At 37.6% G+C, this 18,829-nt stretch overlaps 1 protein-coding gene across 1 annotated transcript in view; it reads left to right on the top strand.

Annotated features, from left to right (window-relative positions):
• Nucleotides 1-18,829, top strand: part of CFAP44 (cilia and flagella associated protein 44) — a 132,230-nt gene that overhangs the window by 40,705 nt on the left and 72,696 nt on the right. Inside the window, exons 15-19 of the mRNA XM_088027245.1 lie at nt 786-947; nt 6,042-6,269; nt 15,106-15,251; nt 15,846-16,116; nt 18,619-18,674. Of these exons, the coding sequence (XP_087883371.1) occupies nt 786-947; nt 6,042-6,269; nt 15,106-15,251; nt 15,846-16,116; nt 18,619-18,674 (863 nt within the window). The remainder of the gene's footprint in view (nt 1-785; nt 948-6,041; nt 6,270-15,105; nt 15,252-15,845; nt 16,117-18,618; nt 18,675-18,829) is intronic.

The following is an 18,829-nucleotide window of genomic DNA, read 5'->3' as shown; positions in this document are numbered from 1 at the left end:
GATTTGTTAAATGACAGGCTCTCTTGTTGGAGGTAAGCTCTATAGTGCCAGGCGCTGTATTTTTCTTTTACAGTTTTACCCCTACCATGCCACAAAATGCCAAATACATAGTAGATCATAATAAATAATTACAGAATGAAATGACTGAGTGAAGAAACATTTTGAATAATGTGTCTGTAGAATATCAAGATGGAGACTTTCCAGACATGGTTAAATATGTGATTTTTGGAGATCAAGAAAGTGATCTGGCCTAGCGAGATGAATCAATTTGGAATCTAACTGTGCATGAGTGGTAATGAAGCCTTAGGTTGGCTATAATATTTCCCAGGGAATGTTTATGTGGAGCGAGAGAAGAGGGAAGAGGGCAAAAACCTGAGGAACATCCACATTTAATGAACTCGAGCAGATAGAGAATGATCCACCAAAGGCTGCTGACACTGGATATGCCATCCACACACTGCAGGTTTTCCTTGGCAGTCCTAATTTTAATATTCTGCTTTTTGGGCTGATATATTTCAGACCTGCATTTTTTGGCTCAGAAACTGTGTTATGGCATCTATAAGGGAAACCAATCTAAATCTAATTTTAACACTTAGCTTATTAATGATATAATAGGTAATAATTGTGTATAGTGATTAATGACTTATTACTACAGTGAGGAATTAAGGATTTCAAAAATGGTTAGTACACATAACAATTATATTTTTCCTGATTTATGATGTTTTTGAACTATGCTTCTATAAATTTGCCTAAATGTGAATGATATGTTAATCTTTCTTTTTCAGCCTGACAGTACTTTACTGATTATTTGTGAGAATGGCTATGTTCTTGAAACTCCATTTCCAACCATGAAGGAGGAAGAGGAAAATCGTGATGTAGTTTCCTATGAAATCAAAGACATGTGCATAAAATATTTTCATTTCTCAAGTGTCAAATCTAAGATTCTGGTATGAGATATCCTTGAAGCATTATCTTCTAATATGTTTTTTCTTAGAATATAAAATATCTTTTTTTTTCAAGTTTTTATTTAAATTCCAGTTAACATGCAGTGTAATATTCTTTTCAGGTGTACAATATAGTGATTCAACACTGTCATGCATCACCTGGTGCTCATCACAAGTACTCTCCTTAATCCCCATCACCTATCTAACCCATCCCCCATCTCCTCCCCTATGGTAACCATCAGTTTGGTCTCTATAGTTAAGAGTCTGTTTCTTGGGGGTACCCAGGTGGCTCAGTCAGTTAGGCATCCGACTCTTGATTTCAGCTCAGGTCATGATCTCAGGGTTGTGAGATGGAGCCCTGCACCAGGCTCCATGCTCAGTGTGGAGCTTGCTTAAGATTCTCTCTCTCCCTCTCCTTCTGCCCTGCACACCGCCTCTGGAAAAAAAAAAAAAAAGAGTCTGTATCTTTGTTTGCCTCTCTCTTCTTTCCCCCTATGATCATGTGTTTTGTTTCTTAAGCCCTATATATGAATGAAATCATATGGTATTTGTCTTTCTCTGACTTCACTTAGTGTAATACACTCTAGCTCCATCTACATCATTTCAAATGGTAAAGATGTCATTCTTTTTATGGCTGAGTAATATTCCATTGTATAAAAGTGCTGATGAAATACAAAGAAGAATAAGACATTTACCCTGACTCTGGTGAGCTTATAAACTGGTAGGAAACAGCTGACTGTATTAGAAGGCAGGAGTGAACAGATATTAAAATCACAGTGCAAAGAAAATAATTTTAGGGGTGTGGAGTGAAACAAATATGAGTTTGATAGAAGGCTAAAAGGGGATCAAAGATGATCAGATAGAGGGGACTTTTAGTACTTAAAAAATGAGAAGGATTTTGAGAGGATGAAAAAGGAGAGGAAGGTAACGAGCTGGAATAACATCCTGAGGGAAGGCAGAACTGTAGGAATTTCTGGTGTTTTCAGAAAATGAAGAGTGGAATGTTGAGACAGAGGGAAGCAGTATATGGGAGAGATGAAGCAGAAATCTGTGACCAACCTTGGGCTCCTTAAATGCCAGCCAAGATGTTTCAATTTAATTCTAGACCATTGAGATCCATTGTGAGTTCTTTTTCCCTATTCTGTCTTTTTTCCACCTGTTTTTTGAAGAAATTTTTATTATTTCAGTATAGCTGACACACAATGTTACATCAGTTTCTGGTGCACAACACAGTGATTCAACAAGTCTATATGTTATGTTCACCACGAGTGTAGCTACCACCTGTCACCTTACAACACTATTACAGTACCATTGCCTATATTCCCCATGCTGTACCTTTTATATTTTGTGTATATGTTATCATATTTTGCATCTTTTAATTCATAATTTTCTTGTAATTATGGCCTTTTTTTCTACTTAAAGAAATCCCTTTCACTTTTTTGTAAGGTTAATTTAGTGATGATAAACTCGTTTAATTTTTCTTTGGGAAACTCTTTCTCCTTTTATTCTGAATGATAACTTTGGCACGTAGAGTATTCTTGGTTGTAGGTTTTTTTCCTTTCAACACTTTGAATGTATAATGCCACTCTCTTCTGGCCTGCAAAGTTTCTGCTGAAAAACTGTCTGATAGCCTTATGGGGTTTCCCTTGTACGTGCCTTTTTGCTTCTTTCTTGCTAGTTTTACAATTCTCTCTTTATCTTTAATCTTTGACATTTTAATAATTATGTGTCATGGGTTCATCTTGTTTTGAACTCTCTGTGCTTCCTAAACCTGGAGATCTGTTTCTTTTCTCAGATTAGTGAAGTTTTTAAGCTAGTATGTCTTCAAATGAGTTTTCTGCCCCTTTCTCTCTCTTCTCTTTCTGGAACCCCTATAATGTGAATGTTTGTTTGCTTGATGTTGTCTAAGAGATCTCTTAACTTATCCTGATTTTTTTTTCTGCTGTTCAGTTTGGGTGCCTTCCATTACCCTGTATTCCAGATCACTGATCCATTCTTCTGCATCCTCTAATCTGTTGATTTCCTCTAGTGTTTTTTTTCCCCTCACTTCAGTTATTGTATTCTTCATCTCTTATTCTTTTTTTAAAATATATTTTCTATCTCTTTGTTTAAGGCCTATTGAGTTCTTTTACTCTTTTCTCCAGCAAAGTGAGCATCTTTATGATCATTGCTTTAAACTCTTTATTAAGCATATTGTTTATCTCCTTTTCATTTAGTTGGTTTTTGGAGGTTTTGTCTTGTTCTTTCTTTTGGAATGTATTCCTGTCTCCCCATTTTTCCTGACTTTCATGTTTGTTTCTATGAATGTGGTGGAACAGCTACTTCTCCTAAATTTGAAGAAATTGTCTTGTGTATACTTGGCAACTTATTCTGGCTGGCTGGAGCTGCAGCTGCTGTAGATTGGGGGTTGTAGAGCATTCTATGCTGTGGCTGACCTGGTGAGATGGCTGGAGCTGAAGTGGGTACAAGTGGGGGAGTCCCAGGGCTCTTTGTGCAGTGAACATCCTGGTAGGACAGCTAAAATTGAACTGGGTGCAGATTTGGAGGCTCCTGGGGCTCTATGTGCAGAGGGTGCCCTGGCAGGACAGCTGAAGCTGAAGTCAGTGCAAGCTGGAGTGTCCTGGGGTGTTCATTGCAGAGAGTGGCCTGATGGGGCAACAACCCCAAGCTAGAACAGGCCAGGGTGTCCCAGCACATACAATGCAAGTGGGTCTAAGCTGGGGGGTCCCTGGGCTTTCCATGTAGAAGACATCCTAGCAGGACAGCTGAAGTGGAAATGGGTACAAGCCAGGGTGTTTAAGAGCATTCCACACTGAGGGTGCCCTGGTAGGACAACTGAAGGTGGAGTGGGTACAAGCTGGGGTCCCTGGGTATACTGCACAGGGGCTGCCCTTGTGGGATAATGGGACAGGGTTGAGGGAGGCCTGTGCTCTGTACAGGGGGCATCCTGGTGGGATAGCTGGGGCCAAAACAGGCAACAGCCAGGAGGTCCCAGAACACTCTGTATTGGGGGTGCCCTAGCAAGCTGTCTGAGGCAAAAGTGGTATGGACCTGGAGTGTTCAGGGATGCTTCATACCTGTGTCACCTTGGTGCAACATCCAGAGCTGTGGTGAGTGCAATCCAGGGGTGTCCTGGTGTATACCTCCCTGGATCCTCCTTGGTGAGATTGCTGGGGCTAGTGGGGGCTAGGTGCCTTGGGCTCACTGATGTGGTAGGCTGGTTAAGGTGCCCAGACGCTGCTCCCCCTACCTCACACTGCCATGGTGGAGAGGGAGCATGAACTATGGTTCTCACCAGCCCTTCTGACCTTTAGAGATTTCCAGCAGCTCCCTGCAGTTTGGCAGGGTCCTAAGGTTTGTTCTTTTATATACTACTATATACTATATTTTTTTATTTAAATACAGTTAAAAATTAACATATAATATTTGTTTCAGGGGTACAGCTCTGTGATTCATCAGTCTTATATAATACCCAGTGCTCATTACAACACATACCCTCCCCAATGTCCATCACCCAGTTACCCCCTCCCCCCACACTCCTCCCTTTCAGTAACTCTCAGTTTGTTTCCTATGATTAAGAGGCTCTTATGGTTTGTCTCCCTCTCTGGTTTCATCTTGTTTCATTTTTTTCCTCTCTTCCCCTATGATCCTCTGTTTCTTAAATTCCACATATGAGTGAGATCATATGATAATTGTCTTTCTCTGATTGACTTATTGCTTAGCATAATACCCTCTAGTTCCAACCACATCTTTGCAAATGGCAAGATTTCATTTTTTGATGGCGGCATAGCATTCCATTGTATGTATGTATGTGTGTGTGTGTATACATATACCGTGTGTGTGTGTGTGTGTGTATACACACCATGTCTTTTTTTATCCATTTGTCTGTCGATGAAAGTTTGGGCCCTTTCCATAGTTTGGCTATTGTGGACACTGCTGCTATAAACACTGGGGTGCAGATGCCCCTTCAGATCACTGCATTTATATCTTTGGGGTAAATATCCAGTAGTGCAATTGCTATGTCTATTTTCAACTTTTTGAGGAAACTTCATACTGTTTTTCCAGAATGGCTGCACTAGCTTGCATTCCCACCAACAGTGTAAGAGGGTTCCCCTTTTCTCCACATCCTCACCAACATCTGTCATTTCTTGACTTGTTAATTTTAGCCATCCTGACTATTGTGAGTGGTATCTCATTGTGGTTTTGATTTGTATTTCCCTGATGCCAAGTGATGTTGAGCATTTTTTCATGTGTCTGTTGGCCATTTGGGTGTCTCCTTTAGAGAAATGTCTGTTTGTGCCTTCTGCCCATTTCTTGATTGGATTATTTGTTCTTTGGGTGTTGAGTTTGATAAGTTCTTTATAGATTTTGGATATATTCTAGTTTCTCCTCAGATTGTATAAATCTTTTGCCTTTTACTAGTTGCTCTTTTAAACCTTGGCTTTTTTTTCTGTGTCCTAGGGCAGACAAATCTGCTCCTGCTTTCTCGGTACTCTCCATTCCCACTGCAGTTCAGAGCCTTTGGGGATGGAGATTCCCCTCATTACTATGTCTCCATCTCTCTTTTGTTGTGCAGAAGCTGTTCAGTCACCGCTTCCACTGTGAGATTTTGAGGAGGGGATTGATGTGATGAGATCATATAATTTAGGAGGATAATTCTGAGGGATAAAAAAGAAAGAGGTTAAAGATGGGAGGTAGGGATGCCAGTGTTAGGTGGCTTTTGAAATCACCATCTGAAAGACACAGAGGGTCTAACAGTTATTACTAAAAATAGGAACAACTTTCCTCAGGGGTTATTTTGATCTACCTGATTCATGGTGATAGACTGGAAGAAACTGTGTTTACCTTCTCTATTAGGAAACAAGTGAGAAAATGATTTCTATAAAACTAGGATTGAAGGGGGTAATGCAGAAATGATTTGAAAATGTTAATGATAATATATATCCCCCAATTGATAATTATTTTTAAATGACATTATTTTACATCAGAGCTGTGAGTTTTTCTAGAACCCTATCTTCCTTCCATTTTGTCATCCCCTTCCTGTAGATGAATGAATGATTTACAGTTGTTTTTATATCTTAATGTCTCTTGTAAAAGCGATTCATAGAAATAGAAAAGAGAAAGACACTAAAGGAGTTGAAGGAGAAGGAAAAAAGGAGGAAGCAGCTAGCAGCAGAGATGGGACAAGATGGAGAAAAGGAATTCCAGGCAGAGGAGGAGGAAAAGGAAGAAGAGGGGCCATTACCTGAAATCTTTATACCATCAACTCCCTGTCGCATCCTCTGTGGATTTTACTCTGAGCCAGGGAAGTTCTGGGTTTCTTTGGTGAGTAATAATGTAATACATAATTTTTTATCTCGGCCCTAATCAAATATAGTTTATGATCATGATTTTCCAGCACATTCTCACTTTCTAACTCTTATGGTAAGGCCATTTATTAACTACTGTTGAAGGGGTGAAATTTGGTGAATGCATGTGAATTATAGTTTTTATATCATCTTAATATCTCTTTTATGTCTTTTTATTATATCTGTTATCACTTATAACAATCATACATGTTCCAGGAGGTCAAAGGGGAGAATAATTAAAGATAGAAGGGCAAGGGGCTAAAGGTTCTTCCAGTCGATTTGTGTGTGTGTGTTTTTTTTAAATTTTGAAACTAATCAACATTTTGAAAATAATGGCCACACTATTCTGTAAGCTTTTGCTTGCATTTTGTTATTTGCAGCTATGCTATTTGGCCATGTAGAAGTCTGGGAGGATGGCTGTTTTTAGATGGTCACCTTGCCACTCTGAACAGAATTGGGATTTGGCTAATAAGGAAGAAGAGAAAAATGGATATTAGGGAAACAGACACCAAGGACTGTCACAATGTTGTGACAACTGTATCTTCTAATTATATATTTTCTACTCCTATCATAAGACATCGATCAATTGCAAGGCAGGATTTCCTTCATTATAAATTTGTCACAAATTTCAGCTCCATTAACCAAAAAAATAATAATTGACATGAAAGTATACAGGCATACCCTATTTTATTTCACTTCACAGATACTGTGATTGTCACAAATTGGTTTGTGGCAATCCTGTGTCAAGCAAGCTTATTGGCATCATTTTTCCAACAACATTGGCTCACTTCATATTTCTGTGTCACATTTTGGTAATTCCTGCAGTATTTCAAACTCTCTCATTATTATTTGTTGTTATGATCTGTGATCATTGATCTTTGTTACTACTGTAATTGTTTTGGGGAGCCATGAACTGCACCCATATAAGACCACAAACTTAATGATAAATATGGTGTGTGTTTTGGCTATTCTACAACCAGCCATTCCCTTGCCTCTCTCCCTCTTTTTGGGCCTTCCTATTCCCTGAGTTACAACAATATTTAAATTAGGCCAATTAATAACCTTATAATGGCTTCTAATAGTTCAAGTGAAAGCAAGAGTCACATGCTTCTCACTTTAAATCAAAAGCTAGAAATGATTAAGTTCAGTGAGGAAGGCATGTCAAAAGCCAAGATAGGCCCAAAACTAGGCCTCTTGTGCCAAACAGTTGGCCACCTTGTGAATGCAAAGAAAAAGTTCTTGAAGGAAATTAAAAGTGCTAGTCCAGTGAACACATGAATACTAAGAAAGAAAAACAGGCTTATTGCTGATATGGAGAAATTCTCAGTGGTCTGGATAGATCAAACCAGCCACAACATTCCCTTAAGCCAGAGCTTAATCCAGAGCAAGCCCCTAATTCTCTTCAATTCTATGAAGGCTGAGAGAGGTGAGGAAGCTGCAGAAGAAAAGTTGGAAATTAGCAGAGATTGGTTCATGAGGTTCAAGAAAAGACGGAAAGAAGCCGTCTCCATAATACAGAAGCAGCAGGTGCTGATGTAGAAGCTGCAGCAAGTTATCCAGAAGATCTAGCTCAGATAATTCATGAAAGTGACTACACTGAACAAGAGATATTTAAAAAAAAAGATTTTATTTACTTGAGAGAGAGAGTGAGAGAATGAGCAGGGAGAGCAGCAGAGGCAGAGGGAGAAGCAGACTCCCCACTGAGCAGGGAGCCGGATGTGGGGCTTGATCCTGGGATGCTGGGATCATGACCTGAGCCGAAGGCAGACACTTAGCTGACTGAGCCACCCAGGTGCCCCTGAACAAGAGATTTTCACTGTAGATGAAACAGTCTTATTGTGGAAGAAAATGCCATCTAGGACTTTCAGAGAGGAAAAGTAAATGCTTGGCTTCAAAGAATATGTTGGCTCTCTTGTAAGGGGCTAATGGAGCTGGTGACTTAAGTTGAAGCCAATGCTCATTTACCATTCTGAAAATCCTGGCCCTTAGGAATTATATTAGATTTATGCTGCCGGTGCTCTATAAATGGAACAACAAAGCTGGATGACAGCCCATCAGTTTGCAACATGGTTTATTGAATATTCCCACCGTTGAGACCTACTCCATAGAAAAAAGATTCTTTCAAAATATTACTGCTCATTGACAATGCATCCAAGAGCTCTGATGGAGACATACAATAAGATTAATGTTGTTTTCATGCCTGCTAGCACAACATCCATTTTGCAGCCTGTGGATCAAGGAGTCATTTAAACTTTCAAGTCTTATTATCTAAGAAATACACTTTGTAAGGCTATGGCTGCCATAGATTGTGATTCCTCTAATGGATCTGGGCAAAGTCAATTGAAAAACTTCTGGAAAGGATTCACCATTCTAGATTCATGGGAAGAGGTCACAATATCAACATTAACAGGATTTCTTGGAAGAAGTTGATTCCAACACTCATGGATGACTTTGAGGGGTTGAAGACTCGAGTGGAGGAAGTAACTGCAGATGTGTTAGAAATAACAAGAGAACTAGAATTACAAATGGAGGGGTGAATTATACCTGAAGGTGAGACTGAATTGCTGCAATCTCATGATATAACTTTAACAGATGAGGAGTTGCTTCTTATTGATGAGTAAAAAAAGTGGCTTCTTGAGATGGGATTTACTCCTGACAAAAATGCTGTGAAGATTGTTGAAATGGCAACAAAGGATTTAGAATATTACATAAACTTAGTTGATAAGCAGCAGCAGGGTTTGAGAGGATTGACTCCAATTTTGAAAAGTTCTGTGAGTAAAATGTTAACTAACAACATTGCATGCAACAGAGAAATTCATGAAAGGAAAAGTCAACTCCTGCAGCAAACTTCATTATTGTCTTATTTCAAGAAATTGCTGTGGCCACTCTAGCCTTCAGCAACCACCACCCTGATCAGTCAGCAGCCATCAACATTGAGGTGAAAACCTCCACCAGCAAAAAGATTAAGACTTGCCAAAAACTCAAATTATGGTTAGAAATTTGGGGCAATAAAGTATTTTTAAATTAAGGTATGTACGTTGTTTTCTTAGACATAATGCTATTACATACTTAATAGACTGGTATAGTGTAAACGTAACTTTTATATGCACTGGGAAACCAAAAAATTCATTTGATTCACTTTATTGCAATAGTAGCTTTATTGAGGTGGTCTGGAATTGAACCCACATTATCTCTGAGGTATGCTTGTAAGTGAAAGATTATCATTAATTCATAACCAATCCCAGATGTTTGGCTAGGCCAGAACACTGACTAGCCAAGGATTGTTACTACAAGGAGTGATGAGCGTTAACTTCTTCCCTGTTCAATTTTTCCTAGAAATACATCTTTGTTAGCAACTTCCAAGGAGGCTAGCAGCAAGGATAGAAAGTAGTGATGCTTTGTCTGTCTTTGTTTTATGAAACAATTGTTGATGGCTGCTGTGGTGTGGGGTTCAAGGGTGAAGGGATAAATAAGACATGGCTCCTGCCCTCAGGAAATTTCTTATCACGAGGGAGAGAGGCACAGAAACAACTATAATAAAATGTAATAGAGTTCTAGTGTCCTTGAAACATGTGCAAAAATTATTATATAACACATTCAGTGCTTATTCTTAGGGTTCCCTGATAAATATTATGTGAGACATAATTACCCTAGGTATATTTGTTATCTGAAATTCATATTTAACTGGGCATCTCGTACTTTTATTTGCTAAATATGGAAACCTGTTTATTCTGTACTGGGCACCCTTCTAAATGATTTACAACCACCCTATATAATTTGCATGTTACATAAGAAGAAACCAAGGCATGGAGAGGTTATGTAACTTATCCAGGGTCATATAACTAATGATAGGTGGAACCAGGATCTGGACTCAGGCAGTTTGGTCCTAGAGTCCATGCTTTTAACCATCAAGCTCCACTAGCACACAAGATTAAGGTACAGTTGACCGAGGTAGTGACCCTGACTCTGCTTGATGCAATTATTTGTCAGCTCTGCGCCTACAACCAAGTAGACCGTGTGGAAGACCAGTCTCCCTGTGAAGACCTGACCACAGTTCTCAAGTCTGTGTTCATGCTGCAGGCCCATTCTACCGCCCAGTCCTGTTCACTCTGCCACTTGCTGAATTACTGATGTAATTCTTCCTCCCCTCAAACGTGCTACACCCTCCCTCGCCTTCTAATGATAACCTCCTCTCACATTTCACTGAGAAAATGAAATTTTCCTTGTCTTGTCTTAAACAGATCTAACACACTGTGGGGATCCATACAAGTTTTGTCTGCTTTGCCTATTGTTCCAGTTGATGAGGGGTCTCCTGCAACTGGCCAAGGACACTTTTCCCAAAGGTGTCTTGATCCCACCCCTCTCACTTCCTCCAATATTTTATTCCTGCAGCAAACCACCTAGTCTCCTGTATCATCCACTTCCCTCTGGTCACTGAATTCTTATCAGCACATAAACATGCTCTAGTACTTAAAAATTTTTCCTTAACCTCTCTTTCCTTCCCCTCACTCCTCCTTTTAGAGGTGATCCTAAAGATCATCATATGCACCTTTTCCTTCATATGATTTGATATAAATTTATTCTTTTAATTTCAGAGAAAAAAGATCTTTGAGTACTTTACTGCTATGTATCCTCCCCTCTCCATTGTCCTATATTCTCTTTATGTATATATTTGTATCCCCAAAAGGTATTTTACTATTGTATTGTTGATATCATTTTGGTTTATCCTTTTTCTTGCTGTTAATTCCTTTCTATATCTTTGTAGTTGCATCTTCTGCCTTAAATATATAATATATATATTTAGTGTAGATCTAGTGACAAATTCTCTGTTTTGGGGGCTCTTGGGGAATCTTAAAGTGTCCTCATTTTGCCTTTTTAAAAAATTATATTTTTGCTGGAAATTTTCTTTTCAAACTTTGATATCTTTTAATCCTCTTTTGTCTTCCATTCTATCAGCTGCATCTTTTTATTGTTTCTTTGAAACCTAGTATGTCTTTTTCTCTGGTTGCTTTTAAAATTTTGTGTTAAAGGGTGTAGTTTCTTCATATTTATCTGGCTTATGTTCATAGCATTTCTTGAATCCCAACATAGTTTTATTCAGTTTTGGAAAATTCATAGCCATTATCTACCACAATATTTCTCTGGCCCATCTTTTTACTTGTTTCTTCTGGGATTTCAGTTTTATGTACTTTAATCCTTACCACTATGTCCCATATGTACTTTACACACACACCAGCCTTTTTGGGGGGTATTTTCCATCCTTCTTTTCTTTCTCCTGCTTTGGTCTGACTACTTTATCTGATCTCTATTCCAGCTTCATAACTCTAGCTGTGTCTAGTTGCTTTCAAACTCATCTATTGGCCCCATCAAAATACCATCCACTTTTTCCAAAGAAATGGAACAAATAATCCTAAAATTTGTATGGAACCAGAAGAGACCCCGAATAGCCAGAGGAATATTGAAAAAGAAAAGCAAAGCTGGCGGCATCAAATTCCGGACTTCCAGCTCTATTACAAAGCTGTCATCATCAAGACAGTATGGTACTGGCACAAAAACAGACACATAGATCAATGGAACAGAATAGAGAGCCCAGAAATGGACCCTCAACTCTATGGTCAACTAATCTTTGACAAAGCAGGAAAGAATGTCCAATGGCAAAAAGACAGTCTCTTCAACAAATGGTGTTGGGAAAATTGGACAGCCACATGCAGAAGAATGAAACTGGACCATTTCCTTACACCACACACAAAAATAGACTCCAAATGGTTGAAAGACCTAGATGTGAGACAGGAGTCCATCAAAATCCTAAAGGAGAACACAGGCAGCAACCTCTTCGACCTCAGCCGCAGCACCTTCTTCCTAGAAACATCACCAAAGGCAAGGGAAGCCAGGGCAAAAATGAACTATTGGGATTTCATCAAGATAAAAAGCTTTTGCACAGCAAAAGAAACAGTCCACAAAACCAAAAGACAAGCGACAGAATGGGAGAAAATATTTGCAAATGACATATCAGATAAAGGGCTAGTATCCAAAATCTATAAAGAACTTGTCAAACTCAACACCCAAAGAACAACTAATCCAATCAAGAAATGGGCAGAAGACATGAACAGACATTTTTCCAAAGAAGACATCCAAATGGCCAACAGACACATGAAAAAGTGCTCAACATCTCTCGGCATCAGGGAAATCCAAATCAAAACCTCAATGAGATATCACCTCACACCAGTCAGAAGGGCTAAAATTAACAAGTCAGGAAACGACAGATGTTGGCAGGGATGTGGAGAAAGGGGAACCCTCCTACACTGTTGATGGGAATGCAAGCTGGTGCAGCCACTCTGGAAAACAGTATGGAGGTTCCTCAAACAGTTGAAAATAGAGCTACCATACGATCCAGCAATTGCACTACTGGGTATTTACCACAAAGATGCAAATGTAGGGATCCGAAGGGGTACATGCACCCCAATGTTTATAGCAGCAATGTCCACAATAGCCAAACTGTGGAAAAAGCCAAGATGTCCATCGACAGATGAATGGATAAAGAAGATGTGGTATATACATAATGGAATATTATGCATTCATAAAAAGGAATGAAATCTTGCCATTTGCAATGACATGGAGGGAACTGGAGGGTGTTATGCTGAGTGAAATAAGTCAATCAGGGAAAGACATGTATCATATGACCTCACTGATATGAGGAATTCTTAATCTCAGGAAACAAACTGAGTGTTGCTGGAGTGGTGGGGGGTGGGAGGGATGGGGTGGCTGTGTGATAGACATTGGGTAGGGTATGTGCTATGGTGAGCGCTGTGAATTGTGCAAGACTGTTGAATTACGGATCTGTACTTCTGAAACAAATAATGCAACATATGTTAAGAAAAAAGAAAAAGAAGAAGATAGCAGGAGGGGAAGAATGAAGGGGAGTAAGTCGGAGGGGGAGATGAACCATGAGAGACGATGGACTCTGAAAAACAAACTGAGGGTTCTGGGGGGGGTGGGGGGTGGGTTAGCCTGGTGATGGGTATTAAAGAGGGCACATTCTGCGTGGAGCACTGGGTGTTATGCACAAACAATGAATCATGGAACACTACATCAAAAACTAATGATGTAATGTATGGTGATTAACATAACAATAAAAAATAAAAAAACTCATCTATTGAATTTGTAATTTGTCATTTTGTCAGTTTTAGAATTTTATTTTTTTATTTTATTTTTTTTAGATTCCAGATGACTACTTAAATTTTCCATTTGGCTTCAAATTCCTTATATATATTCATCTTGGTTATTTGAAATCCATTTTGTAAATGTATTAATATCTCATGATTTTTTCTTTGATCTGCTTGCCTTTTTAAAAAATTTATTTAAGTTCAATTTGGTTGACATATAGTGTATTATTAGTTACAGGGGTAGAATTTAGTGATTTATCAGTTGCATATAATGCCCAGTGCTCATTACATCAATTGCCCTCCTTAATGCCCATCACCCAGTTATACCATCGCCCCACTAACCTCCCCTCCAGCAACCCTCAATTTGTTTTCTATAGTCAAGAGTCTCTTATGATTTTGCCTCCCTCTCTGTTTTCATCTTATTTTACTTTTCCTTCCCTTCCCCTATGTTCATCTGTTTTGTTTCTTAAATTCTACATACAAGTGAAATCATATGGTATTTGTCTTTCTCTGACTGACTCATTTCACTTAGCATAATACCCTCTAGTTCCATCCACATCATTGCAAATGGCAAGATTTAATTTTTTAATGGCTGAGTAATATTCCATTGTATATATATGCCACATCTTATTGGATGGATAATTCATCTGTCAGTGGTCGTCTGGGCTCTTTCCATATTTTAGCTATTGTGGACATTGTTGCATGTGCAACATTGTGGTGCTTGTGCCCCTTTGAATCACTATGTTTGTATCCTTTGGATAAATACCTAGTAGCGCAATTGCTGGGTTGTAGCATAGCTCTAGTTTTAACTTTTTGAGGAAACTCCGTACTGGCTTCAGGGTGTCTGTACCAGTTGCATTCCCACCATAATCTTGTCTTTTGATTTTCAATCAAGTCTTAACTAATATGCCTAGTTTTTTTTTTTTTTAAGTTGAATAATTGACCTTGTATGTGAAAAACTGTAGCATTATCTTGAGAATCTGTATGTAGCCATTGTCTCCTGGAAATTTATTTTTGGTTCTGAAAAGCAGCTAGAAATCCTAGATCACTTTCATCTAGTCAGTGATTGAGACTCATACATGTAGTGTGTAGTGTTCCAGGGTTGCAATGGAAAGCCCACTGGAAGGTGTGTTTACAGTGGCTCCTTCTCCTTGGAGGACCCTGCAATTTGTCTCCCTCTTCCTAAGCCCATGAGGCAACAGATTACTCTGCTGAGCTTCTAAGCCTCTCAGCTGCCACTTCCAGAACTGCCATTTGCCTCAGGGAGAAGAGCAGTGCCCTAGACTCAAAACTGCTCTGAACACCATGACCTACAAAACCCTATTACTGAATACTAAATGCAGAATAATACCTGAAATACAACGGAATTCAGTAGGTAGTCAGAAGTGATATCTCTCTTGTACTGACTTTTTTAAGTGGAAAGCAAATTATTGTAAGGTATTTTATTATTGTATAATCGTATAGTTGCATATAAATAGATAATGGAGATACTTTATAAAACCTTATCTATAATCATAGAAATCATATCAAAATAGATGTTTTAAGACATCTATTTTAGGTTTTAAAGTTTGAGATAATATAAAAATCTTCATGTGGTCATATGTATTTGATGCTCAAATACTACCTTCTATGCTATTTTCTCTTTTCCAGGGTGGCTATGATGCTGGTTTTCTGTATCACTGTGAGTTCCCCCCATATGACAAAAGTAGTGCTATCACAAAAAAGCAAGATGAACCTTTTGATTTTCGTCTTCTTGAAGATATGGAGGATAATCCCATCCAGACTATCACTTTCAGGTGAACTGAATTTCAGAAAGCCCTAAAAAAAAACCCCATATCCCATTTATGTCTATGTTATTGTCCATCATGAATATTGTTCATTTTAAAAGATCTGTCCAAATGGAGGGGTACTTAAACATTTTCTAGTTAAATAAATTGAGTGAATAAATAGAATCAAAGCTAATTCTGAAACTGTATTTCAAGTCCCTTTATCAAATATTCTGTCAGAATTTCTGTTTTTCACACAATTGGTTTGTAGGAATTTACTCAGGAGGATGCTACTGCATGGTCAGATAATGAAGGTTCAGTGTTGCAATGATTCTGGAGAAATCACAAATTAAATCAATAGTTCTTTAATAATTGAGAAGCATATATGCCATTCTTTTGAAGATCACATATAATAGCTCCAAATTTCAAATTGGCTTTTCTTCTCCTTCTACCCTTTTGTACGAGTTTGTTAGGGCTGCCATAGTTATTTAGCTTTAAAATATGAATGGGGGGGGCACAATGTTGTAGTCCATAACATCTTCATTATTAAAATTTAGCCATTTGTCAGTTAATTTAAAATTAAACATTTTCAGATTAATATGAAGAACAATTTATGTTTCATAGCATTCACCAAGATATGATGTTTTGTGGATTGCAAAATGGAGCAATTCGAGTCTATATCCTAAGTCAGGGTAATCCTTCATTGATGAATATAGAGGACTACTGGCACTTCAATATCCATGACAATGATTATGGATGTATTAAAGGCATCTCTACTAGTTTTGATGACCGTTTCTTGGTGACTACTGGAGCAGATAGTAATATCTTTGTTTTCAACATTTTTTCTGAATTTGAGCTGAAGAAAGACATCAGAGCCAAAGTGCCATCTCCCAGGGTATGTAACTAAATAATAACCATTTTAAATAAATATTTTAAAGTAGTGATGTCAAAATTACTCATTCTTTAAAAACTGAAAACTCTTTAGACACATCTTATAGTCTATTCTTGCTATTAGTATTATAATTTTGATTTTTCTGGTGCCTCTATTATTAAATATTAAAGTCCTTGAATTCCCCTATAACACTAAAGGTATAGAATTCACCAAATTAAAAAGACTGAGTCATTTTTTTCAAGGTCAATCACTTTCTTGATTAAGATTTCTTTGTTTTCAAAATGTACAACTTTTTCAGATACATATTTTGCTTTTCATTTATTCACTTATTGAAGGTGCATAGGGGAAGTACACCAAAATTTGTGTGTTTGATAGGGGTTGTAAAAGTATTAGTCTTTAGTATTAGAATATGACAACATGGAGCATGACCAAAGATTTAGTTAAATTATTCTATTCTTAGGCATAATATATCATTGGATTTGTAATGAAGATTGAGGGTTCAGATCCCCAAAATATATCCATTTGCCCTACCACATGACCTGAATTTTCTATTATCAAAGTAGTTCCTTTGGGGGAAAAAAATCACTAATAACCATTAGAATTGCTCCTCAAGAAGAAGGAATTGTATTAAAAAGACCATAGTTAAAATTCCTGTGAACACATTAGCATCCAACTTTAAAGAAGATACAAAAAAGTAGGGCAGATTTGAGCAGGTAAATTTTCATTTCTATTAATAGAAGGAAAGTTAGGAGAATGGAGTGTTGTCTAAAGAGCTCCAGCCCAGGAAGAATTACAGAAGAAAGTATATGAACAAGAAAATCTTTTTCTTTCTACCTAGTGCCAGCTCTCTCTATGGAAATCTGTATTGGACAGAAGAAATCCATTTCACATTTGTATAATAGGATCCTTTTATTTATGAATTCAATCAGTATTTCTTATGTCACTGATGTGGACTCTGCTTTTAGGAATGCAAAATCAGAAAGAACTGAATAAATAGAGTACTAAGCTCTGCATAGGTCTAAGGTTCTTTAGAATCCGCTGGGGAGCACTTAAAAGTACAGATGCCTGAGCCCCAGCCAGGAGCAATTAAGTCAGAATATCTGAAAGTGAGGCCCAGGTATCAGTATTTTATAAAATATCTTGCTCTCCTCTTCCCTGGTCTCAGCCCCCATGATTCTAAGGTGCAGCCAGGATTGAGAACAATTGGCCTGTATTTTGGCACAGTTGGTAGCAACTCTGTTTAACTCAAATTAATTGTAAACAGCTGAGGCCAAGAGCTAGATGGCTGAGTATCCTGGGGATCACACTGCTAATGGAAAACCAAGGGGCTTGGCTCTGGACATTAAAAGAATAAAAAAATAAAATTCAATCAAGTTATGTCCTAAGTGATTAACAGTAATTACAGTGTATTAGCCATCAATGCCTCTTATACTGGTCATGTCTTATGACTTCACTTTTACTAAAGTTCTAAACTTTGGTGTACCTGGCTGGTTGAGTCAGTAGAGCATGTGACTCTTGATCCCCGGATTGTGAGTTTGAGCCCCATGTTGGGTGTAGAGATTACTTAAAAATAAAATCTTAAAAAAAAGTTCTAAACCTTATCTTACACAAAAATATGTAGATTTACATTTCATATGTATAAAGACTAGTACTGTAATAATACAACTTGGTCGAAAGAGAGTCCTTATTTCTTCACAATGAATGACAATAAACCAGAGAACTATCTGTTATGAAAAAGAATAGAGAATAAACAAGTTCAATTTTACTTAGGAACTGATTAGCTAACAACCTCAGACTTTGGTTCACTGGATTATAATTCTCCTTCCTTAAATTTTATAGCATAGCACCCGAATAAAGTACTTTTAAGTGACTTACTTCATAGTTCCCTTAATTTCCTTTCTAAAAGGAGATTCCTATTTCTGATTTCATCTTTCTTTATCAAGGGGGGGAACTATATTATTCTGTGCATTTCTCACTGTATGTCTTTTTTTTTTTTAATAAAGTCAAGTGAAATGCTTAAAGTTTAAAAAATATTCTATGTCAACTATACTCAAAAAATTTTAATTTGAAAAATATATATATTTTAAAATCTTCCTGTATACATGTAGGGTATTTGGGGGAGAATTATGCATATATGAAAGGGGATAAGCTAAAAAAACAATGTTAAAACAAATGACCTAGAAAATTTGTGTGTATTCTTTTTAAATAACACGTGATATTAGCAATTCACATTTTGGAGACATATTATAGTGATATTAACATTTTGCATACACATTAGTTTTCAAGACTTTTTCTACCTACCTCTTTAAATAAAGCAGAAACAAATAAGTTTAATCAATTGCAATTTTCCCCCTAGTTTTCCCTAATTTATTTCTTATGAAAATACTTTGTAGGCCTGTAATTATTAGACATTGGCAGAGGGGAAAAAACTCAGTTTACCTCATATTAGGTATTTTAAGAGAAGTATACAATTTAAAAGATTAACCATTTCTCCCCTTTCTATAGTTTGGGATTGAAACAGAGCCAATTCCAGAAGATATTGAAGATCCCAAAGCCTACAGGTATGGGAATTTTTGATAAATACTCACTAGCCCTGAACTGTTGCAAAATGGCATTTAATAGAAGTTAACCAAACCAAAAGATTTCCAAATTATTGAGTTCTTGTTTCCTCTTTATGCTGTTTCTGTATCTCATTATCCTTTTCAATTTCTGTTTT

This window comes from Eumetopias jubatus, unplaced genomic scaffold (genome assembly GCF_037043125.1).
Source record: "Eumetopias jubatus isolate StellerSeaLion01/CBP00866 unplaced genomic scaffold, mEumJub1_p1.0 scaffold_1, whole genome shotgun sequence".
Lineage (NCBI taxonomy): Eukaryota > Metazoa > Chordata > Mammalia > Carnivora > Otariidae > Eumetopias > Eumetopias jubatus.
The sequence above is the reverse complement of the archived record's forward strand: the minus strand, read 5'-3'. Positions and strand labels throughout refer to the sequence as shown.